The following is a 13931-nucleotide window of genomic DNA, read 5'->3' as shown; positions in this document are numbered from 1 at the left end:
CTCCCCCGGTAGTTCCCGAGCAGCCGGGAAGCCAGGGCGGCTGGGTGACTGTCTGAAGGAAGCATAGCCCTAAGTTTTCTCTGGACCGCTGCCTAATCTGACCAGTGATGTCATGTATAGCCGCATGTCATCATTCAACCGCTGGTTGTCGAGGTGGCGTCCAGCAAACGATGTGGGCTTCATAGATAACTGGCAGACTTTCTGGGGAAGACCTGGTCTGATTAGGAGAGACGGCATACATCCCACTCTGGATGGAGCTGCTCTCATATCTAGAAATATGGCTGAGTTTATTAGTAAACCAAAACCATGACAACCCAGAGCTGAGACCAGGAAGCAGAGCTGCAGTCCTACACGCTTCTCTGCGCTTCCATTAGAGCAGTTACCCACCCAAAACCACATAGAGACTGTGTCTGTCCCCCAAACCACATAGAGACCGTGTCTGTCCCCCAAACCACATAGAGACTGTTTCTGTCCCCAAAACCACATAGAGACTGTGTCTGTCCCCCAAACCACATAGAGACTGTTTCTGTCCCCAAAACCACATAGAGACTGTGTCTGTCCCCCAAACCACATAGAGACTGTGTCTGTCCCCAAAACCACATAGAGACTGTGTCTGTCCCCAAAACCACATAGAGACTGTGTCTGTCCCCCGACTCTCTGTGTTTCCCCATCCAATCAGCTCCGTCTGTTCTCCTGAATTTCTCCGCCCATCTCATCTGCACCTCATGTCCTCGTTAGTTCAGTTAGTTTTTAAGTCCTGGTTTTCTGTTCAGTCGTTGTTGGATCCTCTGTTTTGTTCCAGTCGGCCACTTTGTGTTTTTGCCTGCGATTCTTCAGCAAAGAAATATCTTCAGTATTGCTTGACCTGCTGTCCTGCATTAATAGTTAGGGCCGACCAGGCTCGCCTTGGATCAGCCCTTAGTTATGCTGCTATAGGCCTAGACTGCTGGGGGACTTCCCATGATGCACTGAGCTCCTCTCTCCTCCTCCTCCTCTCCATCTGTATTCCATTATGTACTATTATACATGTTACTAACTTGGCTTCTTTCCCGGAGTTTTTGTGCTTTCTTGTATCACAGGAAACCTTCAGCTGCAGACCAAATGCTGTTCAGCTTGACACTGCTGCTATTAATATTATTATTGTTATTATTGTTATTATTGTGCTTCTCTGTGTCTCCCTCCTTCTTTCTCTCTCAACCCAACCGTTGAAGGCAGATGGCGTCCACCTAGAGTCCGGTTCTGCTCGAGGTTTCTTCAGGTTAAAGGGGAGTTTTTCCTGCTGTTGCTCCTGGAGGAATGTTGGAGATCTGTAGATTAAAGAGTTCGGTCTAGACCTGCTCTATGTGGTAAGACCCCTGAGATAACTTCTGTTATGATATGGTGCTTTATAAATAAAAATGACTTGACTTGACCTACCTACCAACCAACCAAAACAACAACAAACCATCACCTGTTTACCACCTGTGTTTATCATGATGGTGTCACTGAAGTGTTTCTGTTCTCACCATCTGGTTGGCTGTCTGTTTCTAATTTGCTGAAGGTCTGGAAAGTCTGCTGGAGGCCCAGGCTGGCGACCCTCGGCAGCTTCCCAAGAATGACAGCCAGAGGGGCAGTGTGACGTGGAGGCCCCTCCCCCTCATGCTCTGGCCCAGCCTCCTTCTCGCCAACACTGTCATCTGTTTTTTTGCCCCGCCCCTCCTCTTCCTGGATCACGTGACACAGGAAGTCCTGTGTCAGATGTTGGGTGGCGGCTTGGAGCTCATCATCTTCAACCTCCAACTCCTCAGGGTCAGAGATCAAAGACTCCTCGTCCTGAGGGTCTGAAAATAAGAGGTCAAAGGTCAGGAAGAGCTCAATGCCTGCTAGTGTCTCTATGAAACCTGGATAAATACATTTAAATACTGAATCATAATGAAAAAAAGGTATAAAATGACTTCATGTTAATCTCTTTGTTTCTGTGGATATTCTCAGATAGACTCAGCTGATTTGGGATCAGTGCAGACCGATTTCTTTGGTGTACGCAGCATAGATTCCTCTCAGTTTGGGTCGGCTCTTCTCCAGCTCGGTCTCGATCTCGTCTTGGTAGCAGCTGATCTCTCCTGATGGAGGAGGACACAAAGGTTTTAAAAAGACTGAATGAACACAGTGACAATTAGAGAAAACATGAAAACATGAATTTGTAAAAAAAAAAACCCTCTCATATAATGTCCAAAACAAATTCTTTACTGTCCTTTAAATCCTGTCCTTAATTATTAGTTAAGTATTATATGATGTACAGTACTGTGCAAAAGTTTGTCCCCTGCAGTGCCCTAAATGGTTCCTTTAGTACTCTCTGAAGTGCCCTAATGGTTCCTTTAGTGTCCTCTGAAGTGCCCTAATGGTTCCTTTAGTGCCCTCTGAAGTGACCTAAATGGTTCCTTTAGTACTCTCTGAAGTGACCTAAATGGTTCCTTTAGTGCCCTCTGAAGTGACCTAAATGGTTCCTTTAGTACTCTCTGAAGTGACCTAAATGGTTCCTTTAGTGCCCTCTGAAGTGACCTAAATGGTTCCTTTAGTACTCTCTGAAGTGACCTAAATGGTTCCTTTAGTACTCTCTGAAGTGACCTAAATGGTTCCTTTAGTGCCATCTGAAGTGACCTAAATGGTTCCTTTAGTACTCTCTGAAGTGACCTAAATGGTTCCTTTAGTACTCTCTGAAGTGACCTAAATGGTTCCTTTAGTGCCATCTGAAGTGACCTAAATGGTTCCTTTAGTACTCTCTGAAGTGCCCTAATGGTTCCTTTAGTGCCCTCTGAAGTGACCTAAATGGTTCCTTTAGTGCCCTCCGAAGTGCCCTAATGGTTCCTTTAGTGCCCTCTGAAGTGCCCTAATGGTTCCTTTATTACACTCTGAAGTGCCCTAATGGTTCCTTTAGTGCCCTCTGAAGTGCCCTAAATGGTTCCTTTATTACACTCTGAAGTGCCCTAATGGTTCCTTTAGTGCCCTCTGAAGTGCCCTAAATGGTTCCTTTAGTGCCCTCTGAAGTGACCTAAATGGCTCCTTTAGTGCCCTCTGAAGTGCCCTAATGGTTCCTTTAGTGCCATCTGAAGTGACCTAAATGGTTCCTTTAGTACTCTCTGAAGTGCCCTAATGGTTCCTTTAGTGCCCTCTGAAGTGACCTAAATGGTTCCTTTAGTGCCCTCCGAAGTGCCCTAATGGTTCCTTTAGTGCCCTCTGAAGTGCCCTAATGGTTCCTTTATTACACTCTGAAGTGCCCTAATGGTTCCTTTAGTGCCCTCTGAAGTGCCCTAATGGTTCCTTTATTACACTCTGAAGTGCCCTAAATGGTTCCTTTAGTGCCCTCTGAAGTGACCTAAATGGCTCCTTTAGTGCCCTCTGAAGTGCCCTAAATGGTTCCTTTAGTGCCCTCTGAAGTGACCTAAATGGTTCCTTTAGTGCCCTCTGAAGTGACCTAAATGGTTCCTTTAGTGCCCTCTTCGTGAACCCTCAGGCAGAACTGACCTTCAACCTCATTCAGCTTCCGGGCCAGCTCCTGCTCCAGCTGCAGAGGAAGAGGATGGTAAGGATGAAAATCATTGGTTAACATTGTTGTCATCTGACAGCCAATCAGAGACGGAAGGTTCTACCTGCTGCATCTTGGTCTTGTGCTGAGCGGCGGTGAAGGAGGGCGGGTCACATTCCTGCTCCAGATCCACTCTCATGAACTCATCGATGGTCAGCTGACTGGTGGGGGTGTCCTCAAACTCTGTTAACCTGCAGGGGATGGAGAGGGAGTGCTGTGATCTACTGGGATCTACTGTAATGTACTGGGATCTACTGTAATGTACTGGGATCTATTGTAATGTACTGGGATCTACTGTAATGTACTGGGATCTATTGTAATGTACTGGGATCTACTGTAATGTACTGGGATCTATTGTAATGTACTGGGATCTACTGTAATGTACTGGGATCTATTGTCACCTCTTCCTCAGAGTCGCCTGGCAAACCTTCACCACACCAATCACATCCTTCACTGTACGACGAAACTTATGCATCCGAGCCGCTACCAGGAGAGCTGAGGAGGAGAATAGAGGAGGAGGACAGAGGAGGAGAGAGGAGGACAGAGGAGGAGGACAGAGGAGAAGAGGAGGACAGAGGAGGAGAGAGGAGGAGGAGGACAGAGGAGGACAGAGGAGGAGAGGAGGAGGAGGACAGAGGAGGAGAGAGGAGAATAGAGGAGGAGGACAGAGGAGAAGAGGAGGACAGAGGAGGACAGAGGAGGAGAGAGGAGGAGGAAAGTAACTAAGTTAATTTATTCAAGTACTGTACTGTAGTACAGTTAGAGGTACTTGCAGAGGTACATTTCCTGCAAAAACACTTTTACTGCAATACTTTAACTACATCAAGCTCATAATACTTATGTACTTTTACTGCAGTACTTTAACTACATCAAGCTCATAATACTTATGTACTTTTACTGCAGTACTTTAACTACATCAAGCTCATAATACTTATGTACTTTTACTGCAGTAGTGTTTTTCATGCAGTGGAGTATTTTTACGTTGCTGTGTTGGTACTTTTACTGCAGTAAAGTATCTGAGTACTTCCTCTGAGTACCTGCTCCACAGAGTCCGGAGGGTCGGCGTCCTGTGTGCATCCAGTCCCTCTTCATCCTCTGAACCAGACGAAGAGCCGTCATGGAAACCTCATGAGTCTTCACTCCGAACTCCAACATGTGAGCAAACCGAGGGATCAGGAGACACGGATCTGAGGAGGAGGAAGAGGAGGAGGAGGAAGACGAGAGGAAGAGGAGGAGCAGGAGAGGAGGAGGAAGAGGAGGAGGAGGAAGACGAGAGGAAGAGGAGGAGCAGGAGAGGAGGAGGAAGAGGAGGAGGAGGAGATTTATATAAAGAATGAAGGTTAAAATGTAAATAAACATGAAAACATTTAAAGCTCCATAAATATGTGTCTGTTTAAATAAATATACAGAATGTTGATATAATTGAATGAACATTATTATTATTATTATTATGAGTTAATTAGAGGTGGAACCCTCTGAGTCTGTTTATTATTAGTGTCTTTCTTCTTCTTCTGTCCGTTCTTCAGTCACTAATAACAGAAACCATCCAACTGTTGAGCTCTTGAAGGACTTTCATGCTGTTATTCTTCTTCTTTCCAGCATATTACAGTGATTTTGTATATTTTTTAAAAATATTTAAATTTATAATGCAAAGTTTTAGGGAGGAATGTTTGAAACTGATATGTCAGAGACTAGAGGTGCTGCAGTATTGATCCTTTAATGTCTCTGGTGGAACAACAGCGCCACCGTGTGGTTACCAGACTGTTAAAGTCTTAACAGGCTGTAACTTCTCAACACTGAACTGGATTGTTGTTCATTCAGTCAAACTGCACAAGTGTGTAACGTTTCATATCATTCTGCCCACAGGAGGCGCTACAGTACCTTTATATCTGTTGTCTTTAATCAAATGAAACTCGGTACATAAGTTCTCCATGAGAATCTGCAGACATCACGGCACCAACAGCTCCACCATGTGGTCATTAATAAAACACCATCACACTATTTATTAACCGTCAAATAAAACTGTACAGATGCTGAACAAGTCTGCAGTATGTCACGTCCAGCGCCACGTACCGCAAACAGGAAGTACTGTTAGCGGTTCACCTCCAGACCTCCAGCAGCGTGAGACCACCTGTTCATCTGTTATATTAACTATTAGTTCTCTGGATTCAGACGCTCCAGCAGCACCCCTGAACGCCTCCTACAGAGCCGTCAGACAGTGACACCCAGCGGCAGCTTGCTGCAAATGCAGCAGCATTTATTGAATAAAACAAAATTGAGATTAAAATCACAATTCTGTTTGTTTTCATTTCACACTTGCTTTAACAAAGGAAACATGTTTCCTGTGCACAAATGGCCCTGTTAGGTTTGTTTGGGTCAATCTGAGCACAAACATAAAACATGTTGGTTTATTTTAACAGTTTGATTCATTTTGATTTTGACAACAGAAGATGTAATTAAAGTACTTTGGGTCTGTCATCAGTAGCTCACAGGGTCTTCTAGTTCACATTGTTTTATAAAGTGTTTATAAGAAATAGTTTCATTTGATTTAAACATAAAACATTTAAAAGAATTGGCCACTTTTTAAGGGCTTATAGACTTAACTTTCTATTGGCCCATTAATTAAGAGATGTATTTATTTAAGAGAAGAGAGTCAAATATATCTAATGAATAAACTTTGTGTATTTTTTTTTTAATCGGTGGCTACTTTCACGGCAAAGATGCTCTATAAACTCTCCGCTGCAGCAGGTGGTGACAAGCACCGTTAACGACGCTTTGTAGTCCGCCAGTAAAACCACAGAAGAAGAAGATGCTGCAGCAGCAGCAGGACCTAAAATGGCGGCCGGCGACACAAACAAAAGCTGCTGTCGGAGAGTATTTAACGGTCACAACTAACCGGCTGCGGGACTCCGACAGGTAAACACACACCTGCACCGTCTGTGCGTCAGTTCGGCTGCGTCGGAGGGAGCCGAACCGAACGGTTCGCTGACGGAGAGCGGTTCGCTGTGGCCGCGCTGCGCGGGCACACGCGCTCGCGCGCACGCACGCACGCACGCACGCACACACAGAGGTGCGTGGATACCTGAAGGTGATTGTTGATGGGCAGAGCCGCTCAGACGTGTCAATGACACTTTAGATAAAATTAAAGCTTATATACGTTTTTTTGACGTGAGAGCCGACCATAACACGTCATCAGGAGGAAAAACATGACGTCATCAGAGTGAACTTGTACGGTGGGGCTGCTACTGGACAGGTGAACACCTGTGATTGGACACTTGGCTGGACAGGTGAACAGTAGCTCTCAGTTGCTGCTGGTTTGACTTGTTGGGAAATAAAACACAAATCGATGATAGACGACATTAAAGAACAGTTTTTTATTGCAAAGTCAAATTTGAACTTGAAATTGAACAAAATATTAACTATTTACAATCTGAAGTATACTTAAATATATAAATAAATACAAAACACTGTTCACAAACTCACATAATAAATAAAATCTAACCCAACAAAAAATTAAAGGTGCAGTACGTGACATTCAGCCACTAGATGTCACCAGCACCAGCATCTCACACCACAACAAATGTTCACGCTGTTTAGTCAGTAAAGTTGAAAACAAAGAGAGCAGCGCCTGAACTGACAGCAACAAAACTCAGATCAGACGCTCAAACCAGGCAGAGTTGATCAGATATGGATCAATATTCTGTCACTGGTTTCAGAACAGCGCTGCACAGATGCTCCCCAACGCTGTTGATTTACCAATGACTGGATATTCTGCGTATTTTTGGCATTAAAAAATGTTTTTTTTTGGCCTGACGGGGGTCTCGTTGGCCTGGCGGGGGTCTTGTTGGCCTGGTGGGGGTCTTGTTGGCTGGCGGGGGTCTTGTTGGCCTGGCGGGGGTCTTGTTGGCCTGGTGGGGGTCTTGTTGGCCTGGTGGGGGTCTTGTTGGCTGGCGGGGGTCTTGTTGGCCTGGTGGGGGTCTTGTTGGCCTGACGGGGTCTCGTTGGCCTGGTGGGGGTCTTGTTGGCCTGGCGGGGGTCTTGTTGGCCTGGTGGGGGTCTTGTTGGCTGGCGGGGGTCTTGCTGGCCTGGCGGGGGTCTTGTTGGCCTGACGGGGTCTCGTTGGCCTGGCGGTGGTCTCGTTGGCCTGGCGGGGGTCTTGTTGGCCTGGTGGGGGTCTTGTTGGCCTGGTGGGGGTCTTGTTGGCTTGTGCAGTTATAGAAGCATCTTTACATCTAAACAATCTGAGGATCTAAACAGATGTAAAGAGAATATGAAGTGATTGTTAAATCTGGTCCTGCAGTGTAATCTGGATTATAATCCTCCAGTGTCTCTGACAGGAAGCAGTCATCATGCTGTGAGGTCATGAGCTCGCTCGCTCTGTGACGAGGAGGAGAAGAAGAAGATGGCGACTGAGCTGCTTAACACCTCCCTCCCCGACGGCAAGCAGGTGGAGGTGAAGAAGAGTTTCATCCAGCGGAGCGAAGCCGAGTCGCCAGCTGAAAACGGCGAGGAGGACGGAGACGCCGTCCAGCCGAACATCAACACAGCGGCAGAGGACAGAGACGGAGAGGAGACGCACCCCACCCTCAGAGAGAGGTGAGTCAGCTCTGCTCTGATTGGACAACCTGATACGTCATTAAAAATCTGTCAATCTGTAAATATCGTTGGTTTCTGGTTTCCTGCTGGACACCAGATGTTTCCTCCTTCACTGTAAACTTTGTTCTCAGTGTTTGTGCTCATCACACTTGTGTAAGTTGAATACTAGACCATGATTGGCTCCAGACTAGCTGTGATGTCACAAATCCTGCAGGTGTTAAACTCAGATTTAAGGTGAGCTCAGAGAAACTGCTTTTATTCTGGAGGGACTTATAACTGAGTTTACAGTCAGACTCTTATACTGAAAGGGAAATATGAGCAGTCCTTCCTGTCCCCAGTTGTTTGTTTATTAGTTGTTGTTGTTTATTTGTTGTTCCTGCAGGAATGCGTTGATGTTCAACAACGAGCAGATGGCTGATGTTCACTTCATCGTCGGTTCTCCTGGAGAAACTCAAAGAGTTCCTGCTCATAAGGTGCAGAACCTGGACCACGCTCACCCGTTCACACTTGTCTGTTTCTGATTGGTTCCTGTTCCTGATCTATCCCTGTCTCTGATTGGCTCCTGTGTTGCAGTATGTTCTGGCGGTGGGCAGCTCAGTGTTTGGAGCCATGTTCTACGGAGATCTGGCTGAGGGACAGTCTGAGATCCAGATCCCCGACGTGGATCCGGCTGCTTTCCTCATCCTGTTAAAGTGAGTCCTCACCTGCATTAAATATTTTCATATAGACAGACCTGATCAGGCACTGAGAGATGACGGAGGCAGCGGGGGGGAGCGGTGTTTAGTCGGTCTGCATCCAGCAGCAGCTGCTGTCTCTCTCTCTGTCAGACAGCAACACACTGAATATTTCAATACTGATTTTGTTGTTTGAATACCAGGCATTGAATGACACACATTCACGCCGACGGCGCAGCCTTCAGGAGCAGTTTGGAGTTCAGTATCTTGCCCAAGGACACTGTGACATGCAGACTGGAGGAGCCGGGGATCGAACTAACGACCTTTTGATTATGATGCCCTTTTGATGACATGCTCTACCTCCTGAGCCACAGCCGCCCCAGACCACTGAGATACAGGACACAATTGATCCCAGAGGATCAGATCATTGAAGAAGTTAACAAGCTGGACCTGGAGCTTTGTGGGGTGAAGTTGGTGGTATTTTACACACCAGGAAGGATCAAACGACCTGAAAAAGGTGAGTTCCTGTTTCTAAGCTGTTAGAAATGGCCTCACCAAGTGAAATACTTTGAGTACATGGAACCAGCACCACCTCCTGAAGGGGCAGTGAAGTGTAGCACACAGAACCTGGGACGACTGCTGCAGGTTCAGGTTCTGTATTGGGAACGAGCTGTAAGTGTGAAGGAGTCGGAGGTCATGAGTGAGTTTTCTCGATGAGGTTTCAGGGGCGAAAAGCTCCTCAGAAACAGAAGTTCAGAGTTCAGATGTCAGGAAGGATCATTAGTTGCAGCCGTATCTGGAAATGGCAGCACGTATGGACACACCGGCTTCTTCCGGTCCTGATAGTACGGTGTTTCCACGTGTATCTTTGTCTGCGCTTCATGTTCTTCAAGATACAAGTACAACTGTCAGTTTCTGCTAGACATCGGCAGAAGGAAAGAAAACAACCTGAAACCCACACAAAAGAACTTCTGAGCCTTGGATTACTCCGCCGGCCTCAACAGCTTTGGTTATGAGAGGTCAGACTGGCAGCGGCGGTCTGTGTGTTTCAATCAGTGATGCTTGGTGTCATGACGCTGTGGTGCTTTCTAAACATTGTTCACCGCTGGTGGACACGACAGGCTCTTATTCAGATTCATGTTTATTTGTAGAGCACCATCTCATACAAAAGCAGTTCAAAGTGCCTTACCATAACATCATGCATACATACAGATGAAATCACAAACATACTGTACAAATATGGTGTGACTGAAAAGGACCTTTTATGAGACTACCTGGTTTGGTTGTTGGTCCCGGTTTCCGGGTGGTGCCACGTATTTGCTAATTCATATTAATAATTCTATTAATTGTTATAATTAGTTAATTATCTTTGATAATTGATAATTATTGCAAATAATCAACTGTGTTCCTCCCAGATCCAACAGTTGGTGCCCGAATTATTGATTAAGGTTAACAATATCTTGTTTTCATAATTATCTATGATAACTATGAATTATTGCTAATAACCAAACGCACTACTGCCCGTCCCAACAATATGGAAAACTAAGGAGATTAATACTGACTTTTGGAGAGCCCATACCCAACACCCCCCGCTGACTATCAGCGGTACTACTGTGGATTGGGTGAGTAGCACCAAATATCTGGGTGTGTATATCACCGAGCACCTTTCCTGGACTAATAACACTGCAGCACTGGCTAAGAGAGTCCAGCAGCGTCTTTACTTGCTTGCTTACCTTGCTAAAGAGAGCAAGAACCCCGGTACACATCATGTGCTACTTCTACTGACGCATCACTGAGAGCGTTCTAACTGCTGCACTGCCTCCAACTCCAAGACCCTGCAGCGTATAGTGAACGCGGCTGGGAAGATCATTGGTGCCTCACTCCCCTCCCTCCTGGACATTTACAACACCCACCTAGCCTGCAAAGCCACCCCGCCCATCCCTCACACAGCCTCTTCAGTCTCCTGCAATCTGGGAGAAGATACCGGAGCCTCCAAGCCTGCTCCACCAGACTGGGTAACAGCTTTATCCATCAGGCTGACAGGATGCTGAACTCCTTCCTCTCTGCCTCCATAAAGTCTGGACTGCAACCTACTCAAGTAGTCTATACATGAAGGCCACAAGCTGAAACGTGTTGGTCTAACAATAAAGTTGTTCTATATACTACAAGAGTTGCTGGAGTTTTGACCTCTTCAGACTTTTTTTCCTCATCTGTGCACCTTGGAAGTAGGTGAAGTTGTGCCAGAAACCTCTATTCTGCTTCTGCTGTAACTTACCCATCCACCCCCTACAGGTGCAACAGAACATACACCTACACTCAGCACACTACAAACTGCTGCTAATGGCATATTACTTGCACATCTTTCAGCTCTATCTGCACTATGTTCATTCTATTTGCACGATACCTGTTATGATTACAGCTTTTGTTCTTGACCTGTGCCTTGTTATTGTCCCCCCTGACCCCCAGCTTAGCTTAAATGGTAAATATTTAGTATTTTTTTAGTATTTTGTTTTATCCTGGTAGTTTTAAAACCTTGTTGTTGTGTTTTAGTACTTGTATATGCCAACAGCGGGGGGTATGTCCTGTACATACGGCAGAATTGACAATAAAGTTGACTTTGACTTGAAACACAGAAACTCGAATCTCTTTAGTTTGTGAGAAACCTGGAGCAGAACTGAGTCCACTACAGTCTGTTTATGTATGATGTATGTTTGATGTATGTTGTCCCTGAGGCGACACATGTATGACCCCGCCGTGTACTGTGTCCCAGGTACATGTACAGTGATGAGATCGAACTGGAGGCCGACACGGTGCTCGCCACGCTCTATGCCGCAAAGAAGTACATCGTCCCTGCTCTGGCGAAGGCCTGCGTCGGCTTCCTGGAGACGAGCCTGGAGGCGAAGAACGCCTGCGTGCTTCTGTCTCAGAGCCGGCTGTTCGAGGAGCCGCAGCTGACGCAGCGCTGCTGGGAGCTGATTGACGCGCAGGCCGAGCTGGCGCTGCGCTCCGACGGCTTCACTGAGATTGACCCTCCCACACTGGAGATCATCATGCAGAGAGAGACGCTCAACGTCCGCGAGGTACTGCTGTTCCAGGCATCGCTGCGCTGGGCGGCGGCGGAGTGTCGGCGGCGGGGCCTGACAGTCACACCCAGGAACCAGCGGGCGGTGCTGGGGAAGGCTCTGTACCTGGTCCGGTTCCCCACCATGACGCTGCAGGAGTTCGCTGATGGGGCGGCACAGTCCGACGTCCTGACACTCACAGAGACTCACGACGTCTTCCTGTGGTTCACTGCAACCAACAAACCCAGACTGGACTTCCCACTGGTGAAACGGGCTGGCCTGGTGCCACAGAGGTGCCACCGCTTCCAGGCCTCCGCCTACCGCACCAACCAGTGGCGCTACAGGGGGCGCTGCGACAGCATCCAGTTCGCTGTGGACTGCAGGATCTTCATGGCTGGCCTCGGCCTGTACGGGTCGAGCGGCGGGAAGGCGGAGTACAGCGTGAAGATTGAGCTGAAGCGGCAGGGAACCGTACTGGCTCAGAACCTCACCAAGTTCCTGTCAGACGGGTCCAGCAGCACCTTCCCTGTGTGGTTCGAGCACCCGATCCAGGTGGAGCCGGACGCTTTCTACACGGTCAGCGCCGTGCTGGATGGGAACGAGCTGAGCTACTTCGGGCAGGAGGGGATGACAGAGGTGCAGTCTGGGAAAGTCACCTTCCAGTTCCAGTGTTCATCAGATAGTACCAACGGGACCGGGGTGCAGGGGGGGCAGATCCCAGAGCTGGTCTTCTTCTGCTGAACCAGAACCTGACAGACTGAAGGCCTATTAATCCGCCAGACAGCAGATGGACTCACAGTGAGTGAACTGTAGCCTGACTGGCTGTTGCAGTGATCTGGAAGAACTGGAAGCTGATTGGATGTCTTCTTCTTAAAGAAATACTGTCTGAACATTAAAGTTAAAGTGAATTAAGATGTGTTGCTGCTTGTTCAATAAATTTCTCAGATGAATCAGTGGACTGGAGTTTTAACTCGTCTGCAGGTCAGTGGTTCAGTCCGGACGGAGAGTTCGAGGTCGATCGGGTTGTTGTGAGTGTTTCTCTGACAGATCTCAGCCTGCTGGTGACGATGTCTTGTATGAAGTCATGAAATACAAGCATGAGGATGTAACTATCCTCTGAATAAAATGCAGTTTCAGAATAAAGTTCTCACCGATGGCGGGAGCGTTGATGCAGAGTTCTCGAGCCAACAGCAGGAAGGTTTTTCCCAGGATGTAAACGTTCACCTGAACACAACAGCAGCAGGTTAAACTGGAGTCAGTCAGAGAGAACAGGTGTGTTCAGGTGTATGAGGTCAGTCTTACCTGCAGAAGGTCGCTCAGGTCCAGCAACATGTCTGACAGCAGCTCAGGAAACACCAGTAGTGTGTCAGACACAAATACACACACACACATACACACAGCGTTGCTAGGATACGTGGCGTCCCCTCAGTGCGACACACCAGGTAGAGGCAGGCGGCGATGACGTGCTCCATCTTGCGTCCGCGGGTCAGATGTTTGCTGACCACCATCTTGAAGAAGTTAAACGCCGTGTCCAGACAGTGCTGGTTGAGCTGCAGCTGGCTGCCCAGGTGGTGGATCTGACGCTTACCTGGACTCACACACACACACACACACACACAGGGTTCATTAGTGCTGTTCATACATGTACTGTATATGCTGTATACTGTACATTAGGGTATTGTGGGAAAATCTTCAAATGGGCCAATAAACCTTCAGGTCACCCACAACTTAACATTAAACTCAAAGACATACGCTGGAAGAGTTCAATGTGAACAGATTTACTCTGCATGAAGAGCAATACAAAGCAAACGGAGGCCTTGATCCCGGGATGAAGAACCTAATGTAGAATCATAACACATTAAATTATATACCTCTCACAACCCATCCTACTGCGGAGCTCAGGAGGGGTTTTTCCTTTCTTAAAGCCTTTTTGTTATGACAAGATTCAACAGTTTGAACTGAGCTGAATATAAACGTAAAGATAATTTATGATCAAAACTAAACAAGTTCTTCAACATGATGGGGGTGATGAGGATG

General features: G+C 47.1%; 2 protein-coding genes across 4 annotated transcripts in view; one reads left to right on the top strand and one right to left on the bottom strand.

Moving 5' to 3' along the window:
• The window catches only part of LOC137169392 (transcription factor IIIB 90 kDa subunit-like), a 36351-nt gene that overhangs the window by 5151 nt on the left and 17269 nt on the right, over nt 1-13931 (bottom strand). For both annotated transcript variants that reach the window (XM_067572529.1, XM_067572530.1), the window contains 9 exons: nt 13309-13482; nt 13197-13228; nt 13046-13118; nt 4600-4749; nt 3964-4057; nt 3627-3753; nt 3502-3541; nt 2004-2099; nt 1506-1820 (listed from right to left, as the gene is read on the bottom strand). In XM_067572529.1, the coding sequence (XP_067428630.1) occupies nt 1506-1820; nt 2004-2099; nt 3502-3541; nt 3627-3753; nt 3964-4057; nt 4600-4749; nt 13046-13118; nt 13197-13228; nt 13309-13482 (1101 nt within the window). The remainder of the gene's footprint in view (nt 1-1505; nt 1821-2003; nt 2100-3501; nt 3542-3626; nt 3754-3963; nt 4058-4599; nt 4750-13045; nt 13119-13196; nt 13229-13308; nt 13483-13931) is intronic.
• LOC137169393 (BTB/POZ domain-containing protein 6-B-like) lies at nt 6341-12844 on the top strand. Of its 2 annotated transcripts, none has more exons than XM_067572532.1 (5): nt 6341-6478; nt 7888-8158; nt 8541-8631; nt 8732-8850; nt 11603-12844. In XM_067572532.1, exons 2-5 carry the CDS (start codon nt 7965-7967, stop codon nt 12633-12635), a joined length of 1437 nt encoding a protein of 478 aa, XP_067428633.1. In that variant the 5' UTR covers nt 6341-6478; nt 7888-7964; the 3' UTR covers nt 12636-12844. The 2 variants fall into 2 exon arrangements, with proteins under 2 accessions (XP_067428633.1, XP_067428632.1); XM_067572531.1 differs by having other exon boundaries at nt 6342-6478; nt 7900-8158.

This window comes from Thunnus thynnus, chromosome 18, assembly GCF_963924715.1.
Source record: "Thunnus thynnus chromosome 18, fThuThy2.1, whole genome shotgun sequence".
NCBI classification, from domain to species: Eukaryota; Metazoa; Chordata; class Actinopteri; order Scombriformes; family Scombridae; genus Thunnus; species Thunnus thynnus.
This window is presented reverse-complemented; position numbering and strand designations above follow the sequence as displayed.

Excerpts from the sequence above, each read along its gene's own strand:
- LOC137169393 (XM_067572532.1), top strand. The coding sequence starts at position 7,965 with ATGGCGACTGAGCTGCTTAACACCTCCCTCCCCGACGGCAAGCAGGTG. Across the intron at positions 8,632-8,731 it reads AAAGAGTTCCTGCTCATAAG|TATGTTCTGGCGGTGGGCAG; the intron begins GTGCAGAACCTG and ends CCTGTGTTGCAG. Across the intron at positions 8,851-11,602 it reads GCTTTCCTCATCCTGTTAAA|GTACATGTACAGTGATGAGA; the intron begins GTGAGTCCTCAC and ends ACTGTGTCCCAG.